At 35.1% G+C, this 24,331-nt stretch overlaps 1 protein-coding gene and 3 non-coding genes across 5 annotated transcripts; all 4 read left to right on the top strand.

The window, feature by feature from the left end:
* Nucleotides 1–396: 396 nt before the first annotated feature.
* LOC18426586 (protein LIKE COV 1) lies at nucleotides 397–15,987 on the top strand. 2 transcript variants are annotated; one of them, XM_006833248.4, is made up of 7 exons: nucleotides 397–712; nucleotides 3,031–3,083; nucleotides 8,431–8,540; nucleotides 13,800–13,967; nucleotides 14,260–14,357; nucleotides 14,982–15,108; nucleotides 15,483–15,987. In XM_006833248.4, exons 1-7 carry the CDS (start codon nucleotides 557–559, stop codon nucleotides 15,578–15,580), a joined length of 810 nt encoding a protein of 269 aa, XP_006833311.1. In that variant the 5' UTR covers nucleotides 397–556; the 3' UTR covers nucleotides 15,581–15,987. The 2 variants fall into 2 exon arrangements, with proteins under 2 accessions (XP_006833311.1, XP_088722732.1); XM_088866606.1 differs by having other exon boundaries at nucleotides 14,248–14,357.
* A 3,691-nt stretch (nucleotides 15,988–19,678) lies between these two features.
* On the top strand, nucleotides 19,679–19,772 carry LOC148781888 (small nucleolar RNA Z43). Its single transcript, XR_016056729.1, has one exon. It is a non-coding gene; the product is annotated as a small nucleolar RNA Z43 (small nucleolar RNA).
* Nucleotides 19,773–20,161: 389 nt separating this feature from the next.
* On the top strand, nucleotides 20,162–20,240 carry LOC148781887 (small nucleolar RNA U83). The gene has a single exon (XR_016056714.1). It is a non-coding gene; the product is annotated as a small nucleolar RNA U83 (small nucleolar RNA).
* A 214-nt stretch (nucleotides 20,241–20,454) lies between these two features.
* LOC148781886 (small nucleolar RNA snR60/Z15/Z230/Z193/J17) lies at nucleotides 20,455–20,551 on the top strand. The gene has a single exon (XR_016056730.1). It is a non-coding gene; the product is annotated as a small nucleolar RNA snR60/Z15/Z230/Z193/J17 (small nucleolar RNA).
* Nucleotides 20,552–24,331: the final 3,780 nt, after the last annotated feature.

Genomic DNA, 24,331 nt, shown 5'->3' with positions numbered 1-24,331 from the left:
CACTAAATCTATTTTTGAGATGGATTTCAAAACTTAATTTTTAAAGACATGTAATCTCCAAGATAGAGATTATGAATATAAAATAAATAAATAAATTTTAAAAATTAAAAATAATAATTCTAGTAACAAAGCCCATTAGTTTTCATTGTTTTTAGAAATGCGGTGCAGCCGGCATGAGAATTTTCCATGAAAACATCTCTCTCTAACACTCGAAATCAGTGTGCAGGCAGTCTCTCTCTGTGTTAACACCGTTAAGTAACCGAAACCCCTGTCAACTCAACAAAGCGCTCTCTCTCTCTCTCTCTCTCTAAAAGTCCAATCTCTTCTCTCTCTCTCTCTAAAATGGATCCTCTCTCATCTTTTATATTTTGCTGACCTTACATTCAAAGAAACTCTGCAACAGGAAGCGAGGTCGAAAAGGACCTTGGAGTCTTATAACGGGGCTTCATATATAAGGGGAAGAGGTCTCTTTCTTCCTTTTCTTCTTTGATTTCTCCTCCCTCCTCTCTCTCTCTCTCTCTCTCTCTCTCTCTCTCTCTCTAATATTTGGCCATTAATGGGAGATGAGAAATTGCCCTCTCCTACTCCCATGACTTCCTCAAGAGACAGAGATCGAGAACTTCTTATACCAGTTGCCGAGTCCCACGAAGATGGTGATTCCAAACCCTCTTCCTCTTCTTCTGCAACTTCTTCACACCACTCAGGAAGAGAGGTAGGGCTTTCTCTCTCTATCTTTTTAGTTTTATCTCTGTAGAACAATAACGCGTTATCCAGAGACAAGGAGAAGTGTGTTCTCTTTCTATCCTGTAATGCTTTCTGGTGTTTTATTTTTGTTAGGTTTTCATCATTTTTCTCTCGTCCTCGTGAGTTTTGTTTTAGGATTTTAATTCCGCTGTACCTCAATTGAAATCTCTCTCTGTCTCTCTAGAAACCCATCTGTTTCCCTATCTGTATGTGATTGTCTATTGTTTTAAGCTTTTGTTGATGACTAAAACCCTACGGTTTCATAACAGTGTGTTTTGTCAGGTGCAGTGTCAAGGGGGTGTTCAATTTTGTATCTATGATGTTATTGACTGAATTGTTAGATGACAATAGTTCACGTTACGGTTACATGAGCTTGGATTGGAGTGTTTTTAGTATTGATTGATTCATTCAATGCTGTTTTCTCTCTTTTTTTGGGGCTGGGTGGTGGTGTGGGTGTTTTTTTCTTTAAACGTAATTTGCAGTTGGGGAAGATGCCTTTTAAGGTTCCTTTCGTTTAGCGCGCCCCCTTCTTTTGGTTTTGGTTTATAATCATCATACTTTTTTTTTTTTTTTTGCTTTTTTTTTTCAAAATAATTTCATAATATATTCTTCATAATTATCTTTTATGTTCATCAGGAATTATCTGTGTTCTTGGTTTTATTTTGGGTTCAACTCATTAGCTATTCGCCTATTCCTTCTAAATATGATCCATTAAGTTTGAATTAGGGCTGGATTATATCTTTGTGGTTTCTTTCCTATTATTATTTTGCCATGTCTATATGGGAGCACTGGGTGGGAGTTTAATATACTTAAATTACTCTCATACTTGTAGAGGATGTGTGCTAGGAGGTATTTTTGGGTTCTTCCAATGCAGGAAATTGGCTACTGATTTAGTTGAATTTTTTGCTTGTAAGAGAGAATTTAGTATTTTTTATGAGTTTTCGAAATGTGAATTGTGTGACCTTATTTCTCATTTGTCACATCGTTTGTTATTTTCTTGAATCATTTTCTAGCCTTCTAGTTTTATAATCGTGCAAGTTTGTTGGGTTAATGAGTTCGAAATTTTTTATTCTCCCTTCAAAATATATATTTTTTTCTTTTGGTGATTCTCAAATTTTTAACTCTTTAGGATACTTCTTACCGAAAGTGTCTCTATCTCTCTCTTTCTTTCTCTCTTTCTCTCTCTCTCTCTCTCTCTATATATATATATATATATATATATATATATGTATATATATATATATATATATATAGGTTATGTATTATATATATATATAGATAGATAGATAGATAGATAGGAATAGTATACAAAGAGACCATTTATTTTTAATACAAGGAGGTTACAATCACTATTGTCCATCAGATTTCAAATCGGGTGATTGTGAGTCATAGACTAAATTAAAAGTTCAAAAGAAAATTTCTTGAATTTGTGTCACACCTCAAGCCATCCAATTTGATATCTAATGGCTAGTTGTAATTGTGGCCTCCTTGTAACAAAGATAAATGGTCGCATAGTATACAATCCTATACACACAGTCACACACACATACACATGCACCATAATATTAGTTTGTCGTATTTGTCTTTTTCAATTTACTGAAAACTGAGAAATAAGAATAGATAATTTGATCTTATATAAAAAAAAAATAATGGATAATTTGCTACATGTATTGTTCATTTTCAAGTTTTGGACTCATTCAGTGAATCAAGGGTTGCTTTAGCAGCTAGACATATATGATTTCCTTACTTTTCAAATTAAACGGAGTGGCTATTTTCACACGACACGGATGAGAAATCAAAATGATTATTTTCTTGCAAATATTTTTCTCTTTATTTATTTTCTGCATTTTTTAATACTTTGGTCAATGGCATTGTAATTCTTGATATGATTAACATTATTATTATTATTATTTTATCTATTGTCGATGTAATTGTTACTTGGCTTGTGTCACCTTTGAGCTGTGATGGTGAAATTCATCATATTGAAGGTTCACACTGATATAGCTTGGCCGGGAAAAGATGGCAATGTGATTTAGCTGTTGAAATGGAAAAAAAAACTATGCGTTACATTCCTGTTCACTATTTTTAAAACTAATGTTATTATATGACTATGAATTCTTCAAGATTCTTCTTAATACACTTTCTATTTGAAAGTTTCAAAGAATTTGTGTAGTTCTTATATTGACAAACCTATGCATATTATCTGTTTTGGGTTATTTTCCTGGGGCCTCTTGCAATTAAGTAGCCTTAGATGAATTCTAATGTCTATTTCTTTGTATTTTCTAGGCGTTCTGTAAGGTTGTTCGAAGTTGGGCTTCAAAAAAGTTCATGACAGGATGGTGAGTATCTTTTCCGTGTTCTGAGCATTTCCTTGTCTATCATTCTACAGTTTGTGGTTTTCTTGATATGAACTATGTATATGTGTTGTTAGCAAATATAAGTTTGTGTATTTGTGCGTGTGTGAGTGTGCATCTATATGATTCTGTGTATGCACTTGTCTGTGTGTGATAAACACGTAGAGTCTCTTACGTATATTCATGCATACATCATTGTACATGTCTTCATTCCTATGCATTAGTTATCAAATACCTGTAGTAGCCTGTTCCTTTGGTGTATGCCCTTTATAGTTGTAAATATTTATTCCGATTTCTTGTAAGTAAATATATGACTGTATTACTATCATATTAAGATTTGTGCGATGTCTAACAAAGAAGAGATGGGCAGCCCACAGGTCAGATGCTTTAAAAGGATATGGTAATCAAAAGATGTGATATCTATGCTCCCCTCATACAAAAACCGTGGCTGAAACACAATACTCGCACTAAACCTGTACAACTGCTCCACATATAGGTGAATCTGACTGGGAATTTCATCCATGTAAAACACATGTGCTTAAAATATGCTGCAAGCTTCCATGGGCATGGGGCCCTTTTTGAGGCCCATAGGATGATGATATTGTCGGAATCTTCCTCTTCGGAATCTTCCTCGACGACATGGTTGTGGTCCTGGATTTCGAACTGAAGAGTCCTTTTAGTCTTACAAAAAGCAATATACCCATAGAATGAGTGTAGCGGTAATGAGGATGTTGAGATGGATGAGTAGCAAGCAAGAAGAGATAGAATTCGAAATTAATCCATTCGGGAGAATTTAGATGTGGCACCAATAGGAGATAAGATGAGAGACAGTAGACTTAGGTGGGTTGACGGCTGGCCATGTGTGATGTCGACCAAGTACAACACCTATTAGGAGGTGCGAGTTAATTCAAGTAGAAGGACTGAAAAGGGCAAAGGGTAGGCCCAAAAGGACGTAGTTGAAAGTGGTCCAAAAATATATAGGGACTTATGGCCTCACTGAGGGTATGACCTTTAATAGAGCAGAATGGCGGACCAGGATTCGTGTAGCCGACCCCAATTAATTGGGAAAAGGCTATGATGATGATGAAAGGTGATTATTTAAGCTGTATTAGAGCCCATGATGCTGATATAGCCGGAAAAGGAGAGGATGGAGTTTCCTTCAAAGTCTCATAGGATGCCGCTATAAGTGGATGGGCCAGGTTTACCAAGTGAGCAATCATCTATATTTAGTTTTACGAAGCCTTGGTCTGGGGGCCTTCACACACTGGATCCAGTGGTCACCAAATGGTTATAGGCTAAGATGTCCCTCCAGTTGTTTGCAAAGTCAGACGTGGAGAAGGTATGAAGTCCTTTGTACCTTTTGGCCCAAAAGATAGTGGAGGCTTTGTTGCAGTCTTGGAGGGACTGGATGCTTGATTGCCTTCCTTCAAAGATGCGATTGTCTCTTTCCCTCCATATGACCCCAATTATGGCGAATGGAGGCTCTCCATAGGAAGATACCTGCTGCAAGGAAAGAGGAAAGGAGAAAAAAGTGGGAGAGGGAGAGGGAGAGGGAGAGGGGGGGGGGGGTTGGGGTTGAAGAAAACTAGGAAGAGCTGTTTGATAGATTTTGGGGTCGGCCAAAACCAGTCAAAGGCTTGCACAAGGGATGACCATAAATCAGAGGCCACCATGCGGTGGAGGAATAGTGGTCGATATGTTCTTGCTTGTGCAAGCACATGATGCATCTGTTTGGTGGTGGAAAGCCCCTCCAATGTGGCTGATTTGCAGTTAGTGCCCTATCAGAATGCACAATCCAATGTAGAGATTGGATTTTGTGTGGGACCTGGACACTCCAAACCTTTTTGGTTGTTGAAGGAGGCGGGGCTGGCTTGGGTTCAAGGCACAGGAAACCAAGAAAATTCCACTGCAATGGGGATCCAAATAACATATCCCTTCCTTCATGATGTAGAAAGAACAATTGTAAGAGTAGCAGATTGGTTAGGTCATTGGGCTTTTCGCCTGCAAGTGCCATCAAAAGATGGGGAGCCACATTGTTATCCCCTTGGGGCTTAGAGGCAGCTGTGACTGTGACATTGTGGTCCGACACAATTCTCAGAAGGGCTGGTCACTGATGTTCGAGAATTTTGTCCTTCAACCATAGGTCCTTCCAGAAGCGGATTCTATCTCTATTATTTAGTCTTTACAATGAGTCATGTTAGTCTTGTGAAGCTGCACGACTTTTTGCAATGCAGCAGTGCAAAGTATAGCCCTTGGGAACCAGCCAGACTCATTTACTTCTTATTTCTCCTGAATAATGTGTCTCCACAGTTGGTTGTCCTGTGTGGCGTAGTGCACACCACCACCATTGCCTAGCAGTAATTTTGTTTGTGGATTCCCAGTCCTTCTTCCTTCTTTGGGGAGCAGATTTTCTTCCATGAAATGAGGTGGAATTTTTGCTCTCCATTCACCCCAGACCACATGGATTCTCATTATAATAGAATTCTAATTATAAAAAAAGTTAAGCTTGACAAGAAATTTTTCCATTATGTCTTTTATTGATCTCTAGTTTTGTTTTCTGCTTGGCACTTGCTGCTTGTGGTCTGCCATTGTGAAGTTAGAATTGCCCTAAACGTGTGCATATTATACATGCAGCTATTCCCGGGTGATGAGCCACTTGTGGATTATGTTGGAGAATTACTAATGTGATTTAAATTTATTAAGATATTTGATCTCTCTTTAGTCCTTTTTTCCCCCTCTTCCATCATGCCCATTATTGTGTTCAATTATCCACATTTCTTTTCAAAAAATAAGGGATCCATGGGTAGGCAGGGCTCATGAAATAACGAAATGACGGACTCATATCCGACATGTCTTGTGTGTGCCTGTTTGCCTTGTTGGTGTTATATGGCAGATTTCTTTTAGTAGTGTTTATGTGTTATATGTGCTTATTATATTCTTGCAAGTGTTATGGAAAGGAATATCAAAGTGGGAAAGTAATTGCTAAGGATCTTGATCAAGGAGGTTGATGAGCTAAGGCGGGCTTGTTTTGGTAGGTATTGTGGAAATCATCAAGTAGAGTTGGAGTGCTGACTACCTTGTAACAGGGGTTGCATGAAACAAAGTTTTGATTGATGTAGTAAGGGTACTTTCTCAGGAGGAATAGAAGGATGTAGGAATGGCTTCTTTGGTCTCGTTGGGCTTCAGTAATGAATTGAGGGTTCTATCTTGGGGATGACTTATCCCTTTCGAAAATATTTTGGACAATTGCAGATTCCAATGGTTGTGGTTTATCAGGCACAAGGAGACTAGTTAACAATGAGCAGATTAGCCACATAGGCATAGCAAATTTGAGAATAATACAAGAAATCCTCCTAACCTTTTCCTTTTGAGCTATATATATATATATATATATATATATATAGTCCATTGAAAACGTTACTTGTAGTATTATATTGTAGTGGGAATTGCTTTTCTATGCTGAACATTGCCTCTTGATCAATTCACAATAAGTCATCAATGAAGCAATATCATCTGCACATTGAACATCGATTTTCTTTTGCCTGGCCTTTGTGCATATTGAAATTTTTTATTACAATTATTGAAGATTTTCTCTTTAGATATATCGCATATATTGTACCACTACCCTAATACTTGTTTCGTAATTTGCTCCGACCTTGTTTAGTATGCAATTATGGTTTCTCTTGCCCTAGAAACTTACACCTCGAGTTAATACATCTAAGTTCCTCAAATAGATCATATACATGTATTTTAGACTCAAGTTGGTCACATGTTAATTGAACTGCTGATATTGGACAGGCAATAGGTGAACATCCTCACTGTAGTCGAGTCATTCATTTCTAGCAATTGTGTTTGTGCTGTTCTGGGCTTTGTGCTTATCAACTGATTTTTGCTTGCAAGTTAACATTTATGAAAAAAAGAAAGAAAAGAAAAGATTTTGCCTTGCTATTCTATGAGAAGAGTCTGGGAATTTGTGGTCTAGACACATTGAAGCTGACAGGTTTACAAGGGTATTGGAATAGAAGCATTATTACTGTGGACAATGATAATATAGTTTTAGCTGGAGGGACTTGTAATATAGTCATATTTGGAAGAGGCATGAAGTTTAGAATGGGGAATAGTATCATGGTCAAATTTTTGTTGGACGTTTTTGCTTCTATGTCATTGTAACCTTTGTAAAGAAGGCTTTTTTATTCTACACTCTCTCTCCTCCCATTTTCAGCAGGGCTTTTTGTATATGGAGCTATTCGCTCTGTGGATAGCCCATTCTTGATATCTCGCTGTACTCTTTTATCTACTTATTAAACGTTAACACTCTCAAAAAAAAAATTTGTTGGACACATTGGCTTTTTGTTGTGGTACGGGGGAGCATGGATTATGTTTGTGTTCATTAGTGGCCTGGCTTCTTCTCCTGAGGCTTCGGACTAGAGAATGCTATAAGTTGGTTGTGGGGGAAGGGTTCTGTGGTGTTCATGTTATAGGATAAACTTGAGGGACTCGGAGATTGATGAGTTTAGGCAGGTTACTTTTTGTTTTTCCAATTAGAGTTGGCGTCATGTTGCAATGGTTATTTAGGTCAAGGAAGTGGGTCTCGGCAGAAGAAATTAGAAAATGGGTTGTTTTGGTTTTGAATTATGTTCAGTACTTTGTTGGTTAGGGGTTTTGAGAGGTCCGCATTCTGGTTTGTTTGTGGCATCCTGGCACCACCTAGAGTGTTGCTTTTGGCTGACATGATCCATGTAGGGGAACGGATTAAAATTCTTGGGATCCAATTTTGAATGTGTGGGCTATGTCTAGAGAGCTAGAGGAACAACTGGGTTACCTGCTACTTTTTCATGAGGTGAATCTGAATTTCATTCCTAGAAATTTTGTGTATTTTGGGTGATGCATGGGCCCCACTGATCGGTGTTCCTTTTCTTCTTCACATGAGAGAAATCAAGTTGACTTGATCTTTTCTTGATATGCTAAAAGTTTAAGATGGCTTCTTTGAAGAATTTAAATAGTTTGATGGTCCAGGTGATGCATGGGCCGCACTGATCTGTGTTCCTTTTCTTCTTCACATGAGGGAATTCAAGTTGACTGAATCTTTTCTTGAGCTAAAAGTTTAACATGGCTTCTTTGAAGAATTTAAATAGTTTGATGGTCCAGACATAAACCACACTAACGTAACCTTTTCCCTAATATACTGAAACTTTTAGTTGGAATCTACGAAGAAATTAATTAGTTTGATGCATTATTATGAATATTTGTGAATAACCTGCCCTTTGTAGCTATTCTACAACTGTTTCTTTATAGCTGTCCTATGAACAAACTCTTCTTCATTGTATTGCAGTGTCATTCTTTTTCCGATAGCCATCACTTTCTATATTACTTGGTGGTTTATTCATTTCGTGGATGGGTTCTTCTCCCCAATATATGCGCAACTTGGAATGAACATATTTGGTATGTCATCGTGCTTCTTTTTTCTTGTCACCATGCTAGCCTTATAATGGGTCATGGAACCGTGATGGTACTGAATGAAATTTATCTATAATAATCTACGAAATCATTTTCTATGAACTTTTTGGTGGTTCCAGTTTTATTAATTCAAATACAAATACTGTTACTAATTCTACTGTTGTTGTTGCTGTTGTTATTTTGATGGATTTGTTGCATCTCTACATATATAGCGTTTTCACTGCGAACTTAAGGAACATTAAATAATATTTTTGACTGTGCTATTTTCCTGGTATAACAGGAATTATTTCTGAAAAAATTCGGAACTTCATTTGACTCTTTTTGGAGGAGTAATATGTGTGATTAAAATGTACATTGGTGGAAGAATTTTTTTTTTTTTTTGAAGGTCGACTATCTTTCATTGCTTGATGAAAACTTTCCAAAATTGCGATTTCTAAACGATGTACACTTATTAAAATGTGTACACAAATGTCCATACCAATTGTGCACTAAAAGCTCTTACAAAACTGTGGACTATGTCATTAACAACCACAGAGGTAGAGCTTCTTCCCTCCCTTCCTTAGCGACAGAGTTTGCTGAGTAGATAGATTATCACGATACATGGGAGAAGGAAGGAGAAATTCCCTGTAGTCGATCAAAAGTTTCGGCAAAAATATTGGCTGAGGTGCCAAGGGCATCGACCTTTCTGAGATGCCCAAGTTCTAGATCCTCTCTTGTTGTTGCATCACTGATACCAGCACTTCCTGGAAATGAACATAAGATATTACCACGGCGATCTCTAAAAGCACCCCAAATTCCATCCAGGCCATGGTTGCTGAATGATGCCCCCATTGAAGTTCGATTTTACAGCACCTTGCCTTGGACTGATCCAGTTGGAAGATTGAGCCCCCGAAGTATAGGATTTGCTGTGAACCATCCCTTCCAATTGCTCAAGAGGTCAATTGTTTGCCGAGAAAGCTAATGAAATCAGCCTTGATGGTGTCGATCAAGCGCATTCGGTAAGGTAGTGTTGCGCACGAACCAAACACCCCAGACAATGGCTAAAATAGTATGTGCCATAGCTTTGGGAAAAGAAGTAACTGAAGAGGCTGTCAGTGTTTCAAAAATGGGCTGCCTAGTGCTTAGGCTCCCAAAGGGCCCTACGCCGCATGCCTAAGCCAGGGCAGCCCTCTCTAGGTACTAGTTCCTAGCCGCCCGACTAGGTGGGACCCATCGCCCAGGGCCTGTGTCCTTTTGACCAGACAAAAAGGCTTGTGAGGGCAATTTGGGTCTTTTTGACCCATGCCTAAATCCTGAGAGCACCCAAATTGATTGATTTTGTAATTTTTTTGCAACCGAAAAAATTGTGAAGTTTGAAGAAGCATCAAAAAACTTAACCTTTCTTATTAGAATTATCTTTAGTAATATACACTTATTGGAGACTCGAAATCTACGTGACTATGTCTATGTGTGTGTAATTGTGTGTGATGATTGTATGCCACCATGGAGTATGGAGAGTTGGAGACTAATACACTATGGACTTGTTTATTTTTTCACTAAATTTTCAACGATTTGAAGTTTTGAACGTGTGTCAACATTCATGTGTATTTGCATAGAATTTGTGTATAAATGCAAAACAATACAAAATTGACGCAAATATCTGCATACATGTGCATTTGGACAACACATACATATATGTGAAGAACTTTCACCTCAAGGTGCTTGAGATTCTAGGTGCCTGCTTAGGCATTGGGCTCCAGGCCATCCACCTAGGGCTACCTAGCATTTTCTGAAACATTGAAGCTGTCCACTGAGCCTGAAGAGGCCCAATGTATGTTAAAGAGCTCCAAGGACTCCAAGAAGTGAGCCCAAATCTTCCAAACAACCTCACATTGCAGGAAAATGTGTTGGACTAATTTAGCATTGCCTCTACATAGCATGCACCTGTTGGATAACATGATGCCCTGGTTTAGGTGGGCGCCTAGCTACACTTTTTTATTTTTATTTTATTTTATTATTAATTTTTTTTTTTTTGGGGGGGGGGGAGGTTTGGGCATCAAAGTTTATATATATTTATATATAAATATATGGAAACGTATACAAAGAGACCGTTTACTTTTAGTACAAGGAGATTACAATCACTCTTTCCTGTCCGCGGGTTTCAAATCAGATGGTTGTGAGAGTGTCCTTGACTAAACCCCAAGTTCAAAAAGAAATTTTTTGAATTTTGTGACACACTCCAAGCCATCCAATTTGACATTTGATGGCTAGGAATAATTGTGACCTCCTTGTAACAAAGATAAATGGTTTTATAATATACAAACCCCATATATATATAAGTGGGGGGCATTGTTTTATATATATATATATATATATATATATATATATATATATATATATATATATATATATATAAAGAATACATGTGTGTGAGAGAGAGAGGTCACACATTAAACGCTTGGAGGAGATGTTCTTTTTATTTGTAGAGAGAGAGAGAATATGAGTCTGTAAGAGAGAGTGGGGCCTCATCAAACACTTGGAGGTCATCTTTTCTTTTTGTTCTTATATATAGAGTGAGAGTATATGGGTCCAGGTGTGTGTTTGTGTATGTGTGTGTGCGTGCGGCAAAGATGCCTCACACCTAACAGTTGGAGGGAATCTTCTTTTTCCTCATCTTCTTATATGCAGGGAGAGAGCATATGGGTCTGTGAGCTAGAGAAAAGGACCTTGAGGCCTTAGCCTATAAAAGGCCCTTAGCCATTTTTATAGGCCTTAACTAATTTTTAAGTTTTTAAAGGGGACTTGTGCTTTTTTTTTTTTTTGGGTGGCACTAGGCACATAGGGGTTTGGGGGGCTAGGTTCCTCCCCTTTTCAATAGGGGAAAAGTACTTCTTTGCCCTTGGCCAAGGGCCTTTTCCTGCCCTTGGCCAAGGGCCTTTTTCTGCCCTTGGCCAAGTTTCACCGAGGTGCTGCCTAGGCTGCCTAGGTGGGCTCCTAGGAGCAAGCCCGCCTAGGATGCCCACCTAGGGCACACCTAGGTGTCTTGACAGCCAAGCCGTAGGCGGTTGACTTTTTAATCAACGTTGTGGATAGCAAGCCATCAAAGGGTCCTCACTCGAGGAAGAACTGGTATGGTCCATGAGTTACTAGCTACCTAGCCAGGCAATGTGGAGCTACCAACACCCTATACAATGACTTAACATAGAGTGTACCTGATGAGATGGGAGACCAGATCACTATACAATGACTTAAAATAGAGTGTATCGGATGAGATGGGAAACGGGATCATGAAGTCTTCTTTATGAGATTGTATGAACACCTTGAGGGCTCCCAAAAGTTTTTGAAAGATGGCAGCCCCAAAGATAATTGATTATTACGTGGTCTTAAGCCTTCTAGGATTTAATATTTATGTAAGATATGGCTCCCAAAAGTATTGAGTTGAAGGAGACTTTGGCAAAATTTAGCCCATATGAGGGTGTTTCCAGGGGCTATCTTGAAGGTGGACAATAATTCGTTGCTCTATCCATTTTCGGATTTATTGAAGATGATATAGAGTAATTTCATCACTATAACTGTCATGTTCCCAATCAAGAGAAGGAAGAAAATTACAAAATTAGTGTTTTTTCTTTCTTTCATCATTACAGAGCACAATAGTAATCTCTTGTTGTTGTAACAAGAAGAAGATGAAAATAAAACAAATAAGCAATCAGACTTTCCTTTCATATTTTTTATTCTCTTTGCTGTTTCATGCTTCCATGCGCATTCATTACAGGGAAAATGTTCCAAATTTCATATGAGTTTGGAATAGTGTACTCAGATCCAACATTCACTATCCATTTTTATTCAAGGATGATGGGTGATGAGTTGGTGCTCATTATTATAACCACTATGTTCTTTTGGCGGGAACAGTTAACTGCCCAAGGATAAGTTGGAGTATTGGATGATTGATGTGGGGTATGCATACCCAAATATTGTACACAGTATACACCTACCAATTATATTATCCAATCCCTTGATTATAATGTAGTCTAGACTTTCTAAGATTTAAGATTCTCTATGATATGAGATTTAATATTGTCTATGATATGAGGTGTAAAAGTATCGCATTGGAGGACATTGGTATCGATGAGCCCATCTGAGGATTTTTCCAGGTGCTATCATTAAGGTGGATAATAGTTTAGAACTGTAACTAGAAAACTAAACTTTCTATATCCTGTACAAAATGTTACTTTATTTAATCACATGGTGGGACCCCTTATTTATATAGGTCGCATGAAGCAACTGGCTGCGATGATGGAACTATTGCTTGCAGCTAATCAATGGACATTTAAGATTGTAAACTGTATTACAATTTGATTATGATATCGATACTTTTTAGTGTATAATTTGAAATAATTTTATGAGTTTTTACCATCCTTATGTATTTTTTTATGTTATTGCAAACTCATTATTGATTCTAATTTCTAAATACTTCTACTAATTGTAAGTAGTAACATGATTGATTTAGTTATCAAACAATGGTTATATGGAAATGTGATTGATTCGCTACTACTATTATAGGTTGTCAAATAGTCCCAAGATTTATATCTCATCAATTGGCACATAAGAAATGCTTCTTTTCAACATAATACAATTGGTCTCTAAAGTCATGGGCTCATGGCTTTCCAAACTGCAGATTTTATTATTGTCTTTCCAAACTGCAGATTTTATTATTGGCTTTCCAAACTGCAGATTTATATCTCATGGCTTTTTTTATTATTGTCTTTTTCCTTCTTTCTATTATTTGGACAGTTAGCAGTTGAGTGGGAAGGGAGTTACGTCAATTTGTGAACTCAACAGCAAATTGATTTTAAGGTTTTCCAACCGGTCTACTAAGCAGTTTTTTTTTTTAAAAAATTATTTATGGATTTTGCATTACACCAATAAATGCAAGCATTGGCTCCTCAAAATAGGATTACATAAATTTGACTTGCCTAAGTCCAAGCTGATTCCTAATCACAAAATTTTGTCATGACACACTTCTACATGCACATGATATCGTAAATTTCTCGGACTGCACCTTTCTCTCTTAATTGAGTTTCTTCTGTTGTCTATTATCCATAGGTTGCGTCTCTGTTTGTCTCTGTTTACTTGTTTTTCTTGCAGTTGCAGGGATGGGATTCATTATTTATGGACTGATATAATACTTCGTTAATCTTAATTTAGCTTTTTGTATATTTTTTTATTCATAGTCTGCTCGTCTTTATTAACTTGTTTTTCCTTCAGGGCTCGGATTCATAACTTCCATTACCTTTATTTTCTTGGTCGGTGTGTTCATGTCATCATGGCTCGGAACATCTGTTCTTGGTCTTGGGGAATGGTTTATAAAGAGGATGCCCCTTGTGCGTCATATATACAATGCTTCCAAACAAATCAGTGCTGCCATCTCACCTGGTAACTCTACTGTAATGATCCAATAGTCCACAGGAAACCATAATTCGTAGGTTCATCTTCGCCATTCTACGAAGTAGACATTGATAAAGAGAGTAGGACTCACGAAAGCAGGACGTGACAAGCCAATAATGTGTCCCATTCTCTCTCTGTCACTGTTTTGTCATGCTGTTAGACAGTGATGGTCCCATGGAATATGATTTTCCACAATAATGACATTATTATGTACTTTCTTGAGTGAAATTTATTTCAGCCGTGGATTATTTTCTCATATACTGAATAGTTATTACTGCAGATCAGAATAGCCAAGCATTCAAGGAAGTGGCTATAATTAGACATCCACGAGTCGGTGAATATGCATTTGGCTTCATTACATCTGCTGTCGTTCTTCAGGTCTAAGCTTATCCATATCTGATAGTTGTTTTGACATTTTAGAGTTCAACTCAGGTTTGGCTGACCTTCTCTGAAGTCTACAAAACAATCCTTTTTTCCCTTGAAAAAATTCTGTTTTTTTTTTCCTGTCATGTAATTTTGAATGAGCTCTTTTCTAAGCTGTCACAATCCTTCTTTCCTGTTTGATAGACATCAACATAATTAACTCCAAATTGTTGGGGCTCAATTGTTGCTTGGTAGTACTAGGTTCATAGATATCATCCTCAATGTGCCATTTGATGGAGAAAAAAAATGAAAATTCCAAGAATAAAAATATATGTTGAAACAATGTCTTTCTTGGTTTGGTAAATCAAGATTAAAGGGTTAATTGTGGTGGTTCTTTCAGTGGGATTGTGTTGATTTTGATGGGTCTCTGGTTTTTTATAAAGTATAACTTATAATACTTGAGAAATAGAAGGGAAATGAAGCATTTTCAAGTTTGTATCAATAAAACACAGTTACGATTACTTGGAAATCGATTTCTCTTGTCAAATTCTATAAACTATTTGAATAGTTGTGTATTTTGGTGCATTCTTAAAGCTCTTTCTCTCTCTCTCTCTCTCTCTCTCTCTCTCTCTCATTCAGAGTTACTCTGGTGAGGAGGACCTCTGTTGTGTTTATGTCCCAACAAATCACCTCTACATTGGCGACATTTTCCTTATCAACTCAAATGATGTAATCAGACCAAACTTATCTGTTCGAGAAGGAATCGGTAAGCCTTGCTCTTTTACACCAAACTTCTTATACTGATTTCAAAACATTAGTTCATGTGTTTTCTAACAATGGGAAGCTTTTATATGTAACTCCACACATATGTAATTTACGTATGTGACTATGTTTAGACATCTGTCCGGTATTGATTGGATGTTTGGGAATGACCCAACAACAATGTCACAAATTAATACGAACTATTGTTAACATTCTTATTGACTCACTCCTAGCTGTCCAATCAAGTTTGGATAGATGTTGGTTCCTAGACCCATATAACATTATACATGTGTGAGATACATTCTTATGTCAGTGACCTCTAGACACTACACTAAGTGTTGTATTAAAATCCAGCACCCTTGCATCTACTTTGTGCAGAGATTGTGGTTTCGGGTGGAATGTCAATGCCCCAAATACTTTCTACATTGGATTCACAAGCCATCCAAATAGATAGAACTAGGGCTGGCAGAAGTTGATATGGAAGTTAACTTTGGATCTCCAAACCGTTGGGGTTTATGCCTTCATCCCTCGCCTTTTTTCCTTTGCCTGGGCTATCAGACTTCTAGCTGGTGAATGGTATGTTTTTTTGAGACGGCTATGGCAAGTCTTGATGATTTGTAACATGTTTTCTTGTATTTTAGTTCCCTAAGAATTACTTTTTAGGTTAGAGTAAAATGAGGATTGATAGGGTTTAATAGCTTGGTTTGTAAACTTTGGTTTTTTTTTTTTGTTTTGGGTGTTATTTCTTAGACACTTGAATGCCTTTCTGGTTCTGTCCTTTGAGCCTGGAGCTCATTTCTTTACAATTTCTTTTTTCTTTTTTGAGGACTTTGTGAGATGTATATATATTAAGAAAGTATATAAAGAGACCATTTACTTTAAATATAAAGAGGTGAGGTCACAATTACTCTTGTCCGACATAAATCAAATTGGGTGACTGTGAGTGTCATTAACAAGATTTAAAGGTCAAAAAAATAAAATCCCAAATTTGGAAGTAAACCTCAAGTCATCAAATATGACATTTAATGGTTAATAGTAATTGTGATCTCTTTATAACATGGAAAATTGTTTGGTGTGTCCAAGCTTGCATGGTTACTATACGGGCTTGGAGATCTATGCTGCCTACCAAAATTGGGTCCTGTAAATAATAATCCTCCACAGAAAAAGTAAAATCAACGGTTCAAATATTTTCTCCAAAACATATCATTACTAGTTTTAAAAAATTATGTATTTTTATAGATTAATAATCTCCATATTAAAGATTATATATTCTTTAAAAATTAGAATCAAATTCTATTTCAAAAATAAATTATTAAGGGGCCTTCATTTCTATCTGCGCGTGGACTCAAAGAAACCGAGTCCTTAGTATAACAAAGATAAATAGTTGGAAAAAATTTATATAGAGCCGAGGTTCTAAACAACCGAAAAACAAATTTTTTTTTTTTTTTTTCCTGTTTTTGTTGTTCTTTAGAAAGCTCTTTTGGTAACTACTGTCATGGTTATTGCCATTGCAACTGGCGTGACTCCGTTTGTTAGAACCAAGCTAGAACCTAGAGCATATGAGTTAAATAACGTGAATGCCATTATAATAGGAAAATAATTTATAATAGGGTGTGGTTTGTGTAAGGTTTTAAACTAGAAACATATAGAAATCATGAGAATGGACGGTTTAGTTAATGTTTTACATGATGTACTATTTTTTGCACTGTAAACTTTCTTTTTTTTTTTTTCTACATCTGTACATCATAACATTGAGAAAATCAATTAGAAGGTTTTTCACCATCAAAAAAACATTTTTATCATAACATTGAGAAAATCAATTAGAAGGTTTTTCACCATCAAAAAAACATTTTTTGATATATTTGTGACGTGTGCGTTTTTCCTATATTTTAATGTTGCAACTTTGTACAAACTTATTTTCCTTTGTAATATGGGGGCACCTTGAATTCTCGAGAGGATGTGTTCTATGCGAGAAATTTCTTAAATTTAATGTATTCCAAACGATTATGGATTTGAAATAGCAAATTTTGGCCATTTTTTTTTAGCCCAAACAAAAATGAAAAAGATGCATGTATCTATTCTTTTTTGAAGCTTCAGCTCTCAATTACGAGTTTCTCTCTCTCCCTCTAGAAAAGGGTAGCAAAAGAGATGGGTAATAGAGAGATTTGAGGAAAAAACACGAGGAGAGAGGGAGAGAGAAACTTGTTATAGAGAGAGGGGTTTAGAAAGGAATAGACATGTGTATCTTTCAGTTTTTGTTTGGGTGAAAATGGTGCAGTCAAAAGAGATAAAGTTAGTTAATATGCGGAGTTAGAAGATATACTAAGTGAAATCTTTATGCTGTTATAAATGTTTTCAAGCACTAGGTTTGTTTGGAAATTAAACTTTAAAATAGGGTATATGCTGTCAGAAATGTTTTCAAATGCTAAGTCAATTGAGAAATACAATTTCAAATTTCAAAATAGGATGTATAGATATATTACCTTTAAAATATAAAAAAGATTTGAAGTCATAAAAATAGTGTATCTTCTAACTCATTATGTGGACTGTCTAGTTTTCCTTAATGACATTTTCTAATATTTTTTGGAAGTATTACCTTGTTTTCTAACATGGTGATTGGGGACGCTGGCTTGTTAGAGAGTGAGGAGGGGAGTTTCGGGTTGCTATACGCGAGGGTGCAACTTTAAACAATGAAAGTAAGACGCATTTTAAAACACTGCCAAAGATGCAATTAACTGAAAAAATTGAGCGATCTAACCGCTAACTGTCTGGTTATATTGGAATCGGTAATTATTTTGGGCAGTTTTGGTGATCAACAGGTACTTAAAAAGAAAAAATTCAAAACAATATATATAAATTTTCAAAATTAAAGAATTTGATTTGTAATGTATTTTTTAATAAGAAAAATTTTATATCAAATAGAAAGTTTCCAATCTCCTTTGAATCACGCTTCCCATTAAAATATCGTGGTTCCGGTAGCTTCATCTTGTTAGGCCCTACATCATGACCTACAGAACCCAACGCAACAGCTTTGTTTAGGCTCGAGTATCGATTTCATCGAGCTTCTCTGACAGACTAGACAACGAGTCAACTCTTGCGCTCAATTCCTCAATCTGCCCCAATAGCTCATTTATGATGCAACTTTATAATGTAGAACTACAGATGCACCTCAAAAAACCTTCAGAAAAGGTAGTTTTAATGTTGAAAAACTCTTTGATTGATCATCTTGACATCGAGATGTATGACCATTAAAAATAAAAATATTAAGTTTCAAAAATAGTGCATTTTACAACATATTATCTATACTGTCCATTTTCAAGATTTTCATATGTTTATAGATCTGCTTTATTTTAACCATTTTTGAAATTTAAAATTTTATAATTAGATATAAAAATAGATTTTGAGACATTTTACATCAGAATTGTATACCATGATAAAATTTGAAAGTGCACCTTACCTCCACAGCTACGGATGCATTCGTATGCCAACTGCACCTTTTTTTTAATATTCTTTCTATTATGTTAAAGATTAAAAATTGTTATGGCCATTCATACTCACTTTCATACTTTCCTATCTTTTTCAAAAAAATTTAAAAATGCCCCTAGGCACAAATCGATTTGTTAAAATCCATTTTTTTAATTAATTTTCAACTTCATTTGAATGTATTTTGTTTTAATCATTCTTTATATGCTTTTCATATTTCAAAAGATTTTTTTGTATTTTTTTCAACACGTTTTTTATTGCCCAGGACTTGCTTGGTTAGAGCGATTGAATCGGCCGGTTTACCGATTAGGCCAATTAAACCGCTTCTGAGCCTATGTCCAATTAACCATTCCAATTTTCCAATTTTATTTTGTGAATACTGAGTTAACCCTTACACTATGAGGTTCATGACAGATAAACTACATCTTTCCTACAACATTTAAATGTGCATTTTATTTGTATAGTATAAGGTAGGCATCTCATATAAATTGGACCGGTATTTGTAAGGTGCATTGTTGATGTTATATGACCTTTAATAGAATATAATTGGACTAAGATTTGTGTAGCGTATCCAATTAGTTGGGAAGAAGAAGCTTATGGTTGTCGATGTGATATATAACCTTTTGCTTATAATTTTCATGTTTTAATGCCATGAAATATCGGTTTTGGAACATATATTGGCAGTTAACCTATGAAAAAAAAAAGAAAATTGTCAGTGCTGTCCATCTCATGATTTGACGATGATGAGCCTCATGTCGGCGTATCCATATACTCCTAAGGATTACAGTATGCTGACCCTTGACGAAAGGACAGATGTGACTTTCTTAAATTGATGATCTTCATCTAAAAAACTGCGAGTTGGATGAACGGTTCAGATGTCATCTCGAAAACCCTAATTCTTGTCATCCCATCTATATAAACCCATGGCCTGAAGCACTCAAATGGCGGATTCTCTCTCCTTTAGGGTTTCCCTCTTCTACTCTCTTGTTTTCTCTTTAGGGTTTTCCTCTCCTTCCTCTGCATCTTTAATTGAAAGAGCGATGATGGCCATTACCTCTCTCTCTTTCTCTCTCTAAAAAGGGTTTTCCAGAGGACGATGATGATCCAAAAGAAAGGTCTCGTTCGTCGTAATGGCGATCCGCCTTGCCGACCAATCTGATATACCACTACCCATATTCTGAGTCCTCTCTCCACTTTTCAATTTTCTCTCTCTACCAATCTCACTCTCTCAACCAATATTTATCTACTATTTTAACTTATTTTGGTTTTCCCTTTAAAACAATATTTGTTGATATTAATTTTTCTTTTGCATGTGATTTGGAGGCCGATGATTACAAATTTTAATGACAAGCATATGTCTGAATTTCTTATTGATGTTACTACTAATCTTCTCTATGAGGCCTCTCTCTAAATCTCATTCTGGTGACTTCTTTCAATTTTAAAAAATAGTTCATGTTTAGATAATATTTTTTTTTTGTTTTAATATATGGTTTTTGTTTATTGATTTTAGGAAAAATCCTAAAGATATTTTTAATAGAAAAATAATACATTTGTTTCTTGGTATTTAAGTTGTGAGACAATGATGAGGAAAAGTTTTTAAATGTCTGAAATCTTTGGTGATTACAATCATACTACTGCCTTCCTTCTGAGGCTCATGGCAAATATCAATTAATTAGATTTTTAGAAAAAGTTTTGAACTTTTAGGAATAGCATTCTTTTATAGCAGTATTTGGAAATTTATCAAAGAACATGTGTGAGAATAACTATGTAATAATTTAGCCAATTATTTTGATTTAGTATGAAACATCCAATCAATCTTTGAGGTGTATATTGGCAAATTTCCTTTTTGTAATTTAATTAAGGTCAGTTTAACCAAATGATGAATAAAAATGCATAGTTCATATGATAGCCTTTCTGGTTACCTGTGATTACTATTTGTCTTTCGCTCCTATCTGATGGTTAAACTCAATTGTTTTTGTATTTTATTTTGCATCTATAAAATATCTTATTTAGTGTTTTTATCTAATGTCATAAGAATATCTGGGGTTCTATTTTTGATTTGAGATTTGATTTGATTTCCTTTAAAAAAAAAAAAAGGATTTATTAGTATTATAAATTTATATCCAAGTTTAATTAAGTCCGGTAAATTGTTTTTCTTTTGTGAAATTATCACAAATATACCTTAATTTTATTCCATTTAGAAAAAAAACCTCAACTTCCCGCACCTTTTTTTTTCAATTTTGGGCCTTTTTTTACCGTGAAGCACAAGTGCAACTGTGAAGCACAGTTGAAAACGAACCCATCTCCTGCAACATTTTATATTAACCACTCATTTAAGTATCTTAAAAATTAACTCGACCGTATATTTTTAAATATACATTTTAAGTATAGTAAAAACTAACTTTAATTAACCCATGTCATGCAAAATTTTATATTAACCACTCATTATCTTAAAAACTAACTCAACCTTATATTTTTAAGTAAGTATATATTTTAAGTATAGTAAAAACTAACTCAACCGTGAGTACAAAATGTATACATTTTAAGTATAGTAAAAATTAAGGAAAGCTTTCTATGTTTTTTCAAGTTTTATCCTATCTTTACCATCTAGCTCTCTATTTTTTATCGAGAGAGCCATTCACTGTTTGATTTTAGATTAAATCTAATCAAGAGAGCTTTTCTATGTTTTCTCAAGTAATATCATTTCTGTGCCATCTAACTCTCTATTTTTTATCAAGAGAGCCATTTACCATCTAACTCTCTATTTTTTATCAAGAGAGCCATTCAAGAGAGCTATTCACGGTCTTAGATTCGACTTTTTATCAAGACTTTTTATCAAGAGAGCCATTCACTGGTTGATCTTATATTGATCTTAGATTGAATCTAATCAAGAATTGAATCTAATCAAGGGAGCCATTCTCGATCTTAGATTGGACTTTTTATGAAGAGAGTCATTTAGTGTTTGATCTTAGATTGAATCTAATCAAGAGAGCCATTTACGGTTTGGTTTTAGATTGATCTTAGATTCGACGTACATATTTTTAAGTATACATTTTAAGTATAGTAAAACCTAACTCAACCTAGTAGAAAATTTATGCATTTTAAGTATAGTAAAAACTAATTCAATTGTATACATTTTAAGGTCAGTTTGGATGTCAAATAAAAATAAAATTTTATTCAATAAAAGTACAGTTTTTCAAATTAATTACAAAAAATAGGGTTATTATGAACTCTTAGCTTTTGGAATCGGGATCTTAGCCAAGATCTAAATGACTAAAATGGAAAAGATAATCTAGGAAAGATTGGGATTTTATCCAAGATCGTGTACATGATTGACTAAATGAAAAAGATAAACTAAGAAATAAACTAGGAAAGATAAAGATCTTGTACATGATTGACTAAATGGAAAAGATAAACTAGGAAAGATGGACTAAATGGAAAAGATAAATTAGGAAAGATAATCTTGAGAGCAATATAGTGAATTAGAAAGATAACTTAGGAAAAATTGGGATCTCACCCAATATCATGTACGAAAATAATATAGCGAATGAGAAATATAACCTATCAAAGATTGGGATCTCACCCAAGATCGTGTACATGATGGATTAAATGGAAAAGATAACCTTGAGAGCAATATAGCGATCAACATCGCTACCGCTACAAAAAAGATAACCTTGAGAGCAATATAGCGATCAACATCAAAAGATTGAGATCTCACTCAAGATCGTATACATGATTGACTAAATGAGAAAGATAACCTCGTATACATGATTGACTAAATGAGAAAGATAACCTCGTATATATGATTGACTAAATGAGAATGATAACCTCGTATACATGATTGACTAAATGAGAAAGATAACCTCGTATACATGATTGACTAAATGAGAAAGATAACCTTGAGAGCAATATAACGATCAATACTGCTACCGCTACAACTACAAGAAAGATAACTTAGAAAAGATAACCTTGAGAGCAATATAGTGATCAACACCGCTACAGTAAACACCACTACCGCTATAGGAAAGATAATCCAGGAAAGATAACCTTGAGAGCAATATAACGATCAACACCATTATAGTAAAGATAATCTAAGAAAGATAACCTTGAGAGCAATATAACGATCAACACCACTACAGTAAAGATAATCTAAGAAAGATAACCCAGTAAAGATAATCTTAAGAAAGATAACCTTGAGAGCAATTTAGCGATCAACACCGCTACAATAAAGATAATCTAGGAAAGATAACTAGCAATATAGCGATCAACACCGTTACAGTAAAGATAACTTAAGAAAGATAACCTTGAGAGCAATACAGAGATTTTCTCTTCGAGATCTTCTTTGCTATAACTTTAAGAGTAATATAGAGATTTTTTTCTCCGGGATCTTTTTTCCCAGCAAGATCGCTACAGGAAAGATAACTAGAGCAATATAAAGATTTTCTCTCTTGGAGATCCATTCCCATAACCCCTAAAAATATCTTTTATTTTTTTAAAAAATCAATTTTTTATTTTTCATAATACCCTAATATTTTAAAAAATATATTTTAAAGTCTATTTTTCTCTATACAATTCTCTCCCTCAACAAGAAATGCATAACTATATAATTAACACACTCTCTCATCTTGTTGCGTGTTTCTCCCTCTAACCTTGATGTAACTACAAATCCTCCTTGATTCTTTTTTCTCTTCTTCCCTTTAACAAGAGACCCAAGCTAGTAAACCTTAACCGTGAATTAAAGATTCTTCCCTCTTCTTTTCTCCCCTTTAACAAGAGACGACCCTAGGTAAATAAATCCTAATGGTGAAAACCAACATCTCATTTTAAAATCTAACCAACCGATTTTTTATTGTGTTAATGGGGCATATGCACAGGTGGGGAAACATAACACATTTATGGATTTTACTCTCCATTATAGGACTCTAGATACACAATTTTGATTAGTATAATAATAAATACATATAGCAATGGGCTTTTGATCCGTGTGGGATAGCAAAAATCCCTACCTTCCAATTCAATGAATACAATTCCGTTGGTTGGTTGTGTGTCGACACATATCAATATACAATTTCAACATGAAAGATCGGATTTTGTGCAACATTTAATCTATATGTGTTTTGTGAGAGCATGAAAAATTGGATTATCAAGAAAAGTATATTGCATTTCCTCAAAGAAAGGACACATCAATTTCAATATAAAAGATGGGAAATATTGCATTTCCTTAAAAAAGACATCAATTTCAACATGAAAGATGCAAAACCAGCTTAAACTCTGCAAGTGCAGTACCCATGGCCCTGTAATCTGCTTGATTTAGACACAAAACTGTGTTTCTTACTGCACTGAAAAGTCGAAAAGAAGAGCCCAGTAATTGTACTGAAAAGTCTATCACCTACCAATGCAACAGTCCAAGAATTGGGAGCCACTTCACCCTCATTGTATAAGTATTTCACCCTCTTTCATCAAATAGATTATTTTACAAAATAATTTGCAAATTGCATTCAATCTTTAACAATATCTTCGCTTAAGAAATGTTTAAATAGGAATATCCAAAAAATCTCCAAATACTGACCATCACGACCATTATTTTCCAATCTATTTTCATATATTTATAGACATACTTGATATTAATTATTTTTGGAGTTTAAAATGTTATATTTAGATATGAAAATAGATTTTAAGATAATTTAAAGAAATTTTTATAAAAAAATTATATATTATAATAAAATTTGAAAATACTTATTAAT

The sequence above is a fragment of the Amborella trichopoda genome, chromosome 5, assembly GCF_054954075.1.
Source record: "Amborella trichopoda isolate Santa Cruz 75 chromosome 5, AtrichopodaSantaCruz75HAP2 v2.0, whole genome shotgun sequence".
NCBI lineage: Eukaryota > Viridiplantae > Streptophyta > Magnoliopsida > Amborellales > Amborellaceae > Amborella > Amborella trichopoda.
Note: the sequence above shows the minus strand (reverse complement) of the source record. Positions and strands in the feature narration are given on the sequence as shown.

Excerpts from the sequence above, each read along its gene's own strand:
- LOC18426586 (XM_088866606.1), top strand. The coding sequence starts at position 557 with ATGGGAGATGAGAAATTGCCCTCTCCTACTCCCATGACTTCCTCAAGA. Across the intron at positions 713-3,030 it reads CACACCACTCAGGAAGAGAG|GCGTTCTGTAAGGTTGTTCG; the intron begins GTAGGGCTTTCT and ends TGTATTTTCTAG. Across the intron at positions 14,358-14,981 it reads CATCTGCTGTCGTTCTTCAG|AGTTACTCTGGTGAGGAGGA; the intron begins GTCTAAGCTTAT and ends TCTCTCATTCAG.